This window comes from Telmatherina bonti, assembly GCF_933228915.1.
Source record: "Telmatherina bonti genome assembly, chromosome: 17".
Lineage (NCBI taxonomy): Eukaryota > Metazoa > Chordata > Actinopteri > Atheriniformes > Telmatherinidae > Telmatherina > Telmatherina bonti.
Window position 1 is genome coordinate 16,278,039 of NC_136615.1, and position 5,609 is coordinate 16,283,647.

Here is a 5,609-nt window from a genome sequence, read left to right on the forward strand (position 1 = left end):
CAAGATCACATTCCTTACATTAAACACCACCAGCAGTCTGAATCAATGATATAAAGCGAGATGGATCCATGTTATGCATGACAAATCCAATCCCTAATATGTGAATGTTAACTAAAATCAGGACTCATCAGATCAGGCAACTACCATGTGATGATTACCTGTGTTACCAAGCAACTGCAACAGATGTACCTGATAAAGTGGCTGGTGAGCTACATATTTTCTGAACTTTTTTAAAAATTATTATTATTTTTATTTCTTATTAAATTATAATATGCACATTAACCAATTACGTGTGTTTCCCTCTACTTGTTTTTTTAATGGAAAAACTTGGGGAAACTGAAGAGTGACTGTAACTGTCAGATACTGCAGATAATTTATGGGTGCGCACGCGTTCTGTGACGTTGATGGGGGGGGCGTTCATTTCGGAGCAATCAGGACTGTCACCGCCCAGTAAGATCGAGTTTTCTGGCTCAAAACCGTCTGAACCTGCAGCAGTTGAGAGTCAGGACGGTGACAGAAGTGGAATAGCAGTGTTGCATTTGTGCCTGCTAAACATGCATAAAGCTGTATCGTATTTAGGTGGCCATTTGGCCGTTTTAACGGGACAGTCCCGCTCTCTTTCTCAGCGCAGTTTGGCCAAATTCCACTTGGCAAGTGGTGAGTTACCATGGAAACGAACCAGTTCCATCGCTTACTGGTTGGCTGTTGTTTATTATACTGCAACTGTACAGAGTAGTTGACCTTTGTGTTATGTATAAGAAGTACAATTGTTGTACTTTAACTTTTGTTCAGTTTCATATTATGTATTTTAATAACCAAAACACGCAAGCTGGGGAAACTTTATTTCCCCAGTTTTAGCAAAAAACAAAAAAAAACAAAAACAAAAAAACAAAACACTGGCCTGAAAGAAATAATAAAACTAAGTAGGTTCCCAGATCACTGGACTTGGACACTTTCGGTCACAATATCACTACATTAGGTAGTCATCAAATTTTTATAACCAAGAGTAAACTGGCTACATTTCCTCACGTGTTGCACAATCTGAGGCTTAAGGTCAATTTAATTTGCATACAGTGCAATACCAGCCTAGTTTCAGCTTGGTTACATAGCAAAATGCACATCTTGAATCAAAAGCAGTCATCTTTTTGCATTTAACGTGCACCTACCTGCTGGTGATAAGTTGGAAACATGACAGCTGTAATACATCTGGGAATTTTGTCATTACAGGTTAGTTCACTGAGTGTTCTTAAATGCCACTGTTACAAACACAAGCTGAGGCCTGGGGCCGTAACAGCCACAGAAATTATATACTTACCATTGCCCTGTAACATAGTGAGTTGTTTGAGGCTTTTTTTGCCCCAGTCTGTTTGGACGTCAATATCAGTTATTTTATAGGCGCTTTATGTCAGAAATCAGTCTTCAGAGATCGTCCGACAGACATACCAGAGATGCCTCCTTGCAAGTTCAGGCCAGAGGAATACAAGGTAAGAGTAAAATCTTCGTGGCACACAGTGCTCCTGTTATCTGATGTTAACGTATGTTATATTATAATAGAGGTGATATGTACATTTAACATGTTGTTTTGTTCTTCTAACTGCATATACTGTTATTCTATATTATCTCATGCATACACTGGATTCATATTCTTAGACAGCACTGATAGGGCTGTGCTTTTAAAACCCTGTTTAAAACAAGATCCAGAGAAACAAAACAAAACATGTGTGCTGTTATATGTTTTGTGTGTCTGTCCAGGGTATGTCAAAGGACCGGATGATGGTGATTCGCAAGAAAAACTGCAACCCTATGACTATGAAGGTTACTTATTATAAAAAACCCGTGTTCATCCATCAAGGATACATGCAGTGGTTGTGGGATGTGGATGGTAGGCGCTATCTGGATCTGTTTGCTGGTGTGGCTACTGTCAGTGTGGGTCATTGCCACCCGTAAGGCCCCTTCTTTTATGTATTCTTTTTTTTTTTAATGTTTATTGCCATAAAATGGGTTCTCATCTATGATTTAACATGTCATTTCTCATATCTGTGAGCACAGGAAAGTGACTGCTGCTGCAGAACAGCAGCTGAAAAAACTGTGGCATACTACAAACATTTATGTCTATCCTGCTCTCCACGAATATTGCGAAAAACTGGCTTCCTATTTCCCAGATCCTCTTAAGGTACGCTGGTGGATTATTAGATTACCCATGAGGACATATAAGCACGTGGGCTGTAATTAAAATATGTGCTGGTCTGTTTCCCATTGCAGGTGATCTATCTGACCAACAGCGGATCTGAAGCCAATGACCTAGCAATGTTGATGGCCCGCCTCCACACAGGCAATTTTGATATCATCACTTTCAGGTTCATTGTTTTCCATAAATTTTACATCTTAGGTACATCATAGATATATAAATAGATTTATTCAAATTGTCAGTCACAGTGGATCAAAGTAATAAGGCATTGCTTCTCTCTACATCAATTCCATAAACTGGATTTGTCATTTTAACAAGTATGATGACATACATTTTATTAATTTGTGGCAGTAGGTTCCTGATAGAAAATGTATGCTTTTTATGAGGCACAAAGTAGAGACAATAAACACTTTTGTCTCTTGCTCATACTTAGGAATATAAAGACATGTTTTTATACATTTCTATGTGTTACTGCATTGCTTGATTATTCTAAAAAAAAATAAAAATTCTGCAATCAAAATTTTCCGATTGTTTATGACTTTTCTTTCCTTTCAGAGGATCATACCATGGTGGCAGCCCTCAGACCATTGGTTTAACATCCAACGCAGCATATAAATATCCTATTGCTAATGGGTTAGGCTGCACAAACGTATGTATTATAAATACATAATATGTGATGAGAAAATCATAATTAATATTTTGATAAAAGAGAACATGTATAAATAGACAGATACAACCCAAACAAGAATAAAAATGTCCAGTGCCTGAAATAGATATCTGAGCTCTACAGGGTTATAGCATAGTCATTGCTCCAAACTACTTGTTTGTTTGTTTTTGTTTTATCGGGAGCGCATTTGTTTTGATTAATACTGCAAAAGTGTATTTAAAAGTTGAGCTTTTTCCTCTTTTTAACTATCATAGAAGTGATCAAATAAGCTGTCACCCAATATGTCATAATATGTCTACTTCTTTTGTGTATTTTGTGTATATATTTAAATAATGATATTTTCTATTTTTAATTCACTTATGCACTCTGCAGATATACTTGAAGCACTGACTGGAGGTCACAAATGACCTAGCAGCCAACCTTTTAGATTGTTTACTTGTGCTTTGTAATTTATGAATATCTGTTATGTCAGATTAACCCAGCTGATGTGTTTTCCACCAATTAAACAGACCATGTGTCCCGATGTGTTCAGAGGTCCATGGGGAGGAAGTCACTGCAGAGACTCTCCTGTACAGACTGTCAGAGATTGCAGCTGTGCTCCAGGTACACCAACACATCCACCGAAGGATCAGTTATGCTGTTCATAAATAGGGAAAAAAACAGCATCCATGTCTGTGCAATTAAGCAATTCTTCTCATGAAAATGAATGTTTGACCTTTAAAAGTAAGTGTATAGTTTATAGTTCCTTTGTATATATGTTAGCTTTACACAGGTTTTAGTACATTATGTCTTTTCTGTTATTGTGCTGCTTTCATGTGGAATTTAAAATTATATTTCTTCCAACACAATATGCCTGAAAGGCATGAGTGTAGAGGTGATCGATTGTAGACCTGTAAGAGAGACGTGAAGTGACAAAAAATCTGCAAGGTTATCTAAATAAAGTTCAAAGTCTCCTGCGGTTAATCATTTACTTCTTTAACCTATTACCACTCTAAGCACTGTATGCTATATATCATAGTATGCCTGTGTCTCCACAAAGGTTTACCTGGACATGGTACAATTGATTGTGGATCAACAAAGCATTTCGTAGAAAGCAAACAGGCTTAATTTTTGTTTTATGTTTCATCGTGATGCATGCTCTTGAATTTTTTTATTTGTTTCTTTTCATGATGCAGGTCATTGCATGGCAAATGAACAATACCTTGGACAGCTCAAAGAGACATTTGCTACGAGCGTCCCAAGCAAAATCGCTGCTTTCTTTGGAGAGCCCATTCAGGTTTTAAATTCTGTTTTAGTGTATCATAATAAACCATATATTTAACACATAATAAATGTTACTCATGATCTGTTTGTTTGCTACTTTTAATATTACATACACTGGGGCTCCAAAGTTTGGGCACCCCTGGTAAAAATTTATTTTAATGTGCAAATAAGGAGCTTTAAAAAGATGGAAAATCTCGAAAAGGCATCAAAGTACAGTTTAGACATTATTATAACATGTAAAAAAAAAAAAAAAGCTACATCCTATTTCCATCATTTAAACCTTCAAAATAACAGAAAACAAAATATGGCGTCTGTAAAAGTTTGGGCACCCTGCAGCCTTAGTACCTTGTACGCCCCCAATTTGACAACAGAGACCTGACAGTGTCCTGGATTGTTTACAGTTAGTGTCTGGAAAGACCAGGTGATGTCAATCTCAAAGGTTTTAAATGCCCAGACTCATCTGACTTTGCTTCAACAATTGGCACCATGGCTTCCTCTAAGCAGCTGTCAAGAACACTGAAACTGAAAATAGTTGATGCTCACAAAGCAGGAGAATAGCAAAGTGTTTTCAGATGCTAATATCCTCTGTTCGGAATGTAATCAAGAAATGGCAGTCATTGGGAACAGTGGAAGTTAAAGCAAAATCTGGAAGACCATGAAAAATATCAGACAGAACAGCTCGCAAGATTGTAATAAAAACAAGTCAAAACCCAAGTCTGACTGCACAATCCCTCCAGGAAGATCTGGCTGATACTGGAGTCATGATGCACTATTCCACTATAAAGAGGTACATGTACAAATATGGCCTTCATGGAAGAGTTATCAGAAGGAAACCCTTTTTTATGTCCTTGCCACAAAAATCTGCATTGAAGTTTGCAAAGGAACATATAGACAAGCCTGATGCATTTTGGAAACAAGTTCTGTGGATTGATGAGGTTAAAATTGAACTTTTTGGCCGGAATGAGCACAGGTACGTTTGGAGAAGAAAGGGCACAGAATTTAATGAAAAGAGCCTCTATCTAACTGTTAAGCATGGGGGTGGATCAATCATGCTTTGGGGTTGTATTGCAGCCAGTGGCACAGGGAACATGTCGCGAGTAGAAGGAAAAATGGATTCAGTGGGATTTGAGCAAATTTTGGATGCTAACCTAATGCCATCTGTGAAAAAGCTGCAGTTAAAGAGAGGATGGCTTCTACAAATGGATAATGATCCTAAAAACACCTCAAAATCCACGGTGGATTACATCAAGAGGCGTAAACTGAAGGTTTTGCTATGGCCTTCACAATCTCCTGACCTCAACATAATTGAAAGTCTATGGATAGACCTTAAAAGAGCAGTGCGTCACAGATGGCCCAGAAATCTCAAAGATCTGGAAGACTTTTGCAAGAAAGAACATCTGAAAGACTATTGGCTGGCTATGAAAAGTGTTTACAAGCTGTCATACTTGCCAAACGGGGGAATAGAAGGTACTAACTATGCAGGGTGCCCAA

At 37.7% G+C, this 5,609-nt stretch overlaps 1 protein-coding gene across 1 annotated transcript in view; it reads left to right on the plus strand.

The window, feature by feature from the left end:
- Positions 1-404: 404 nt before the first annotated feature.
- The window catches only part of agxt2 (alanine--glyoxylate aminotransferase 2), a gene marked incomplete at both ends in the record, with an annotated part of 9,529 nt that continues 4,324 nt past the window's right edge, over positions 405-5,609 (plus strand). The window contains 8 exons of the mRNA XM_079257038.1: positions 405-657; positions 1,363-1,484; positions 1,753-1,943; positions 2,050-2,173; positions 2,263-2,357; positions 2,744-2,837; positions 3,365-3,458; positions 4,031-4,131. Coding sequence (XP_079113164.1) covers positions 405-657; positions 1,363-1,484; positions 1,753-1,943; positions 2,050-2,173; positions 2,263-2,357; positions 2,744-2,837; positions 3,365-3,458; positions 4,031-4,131 — 1,074 coding nt within the window. The remainder of the gene's footprint in view (positions 658-1,362; positions 1,485-1,752; positions 1,944-2,049; positions 2,174-2,262; positions 2,358-2,743; positions 2,838-3,364; positions 3,459-4,030; positions 4,132-5,609) is intronic.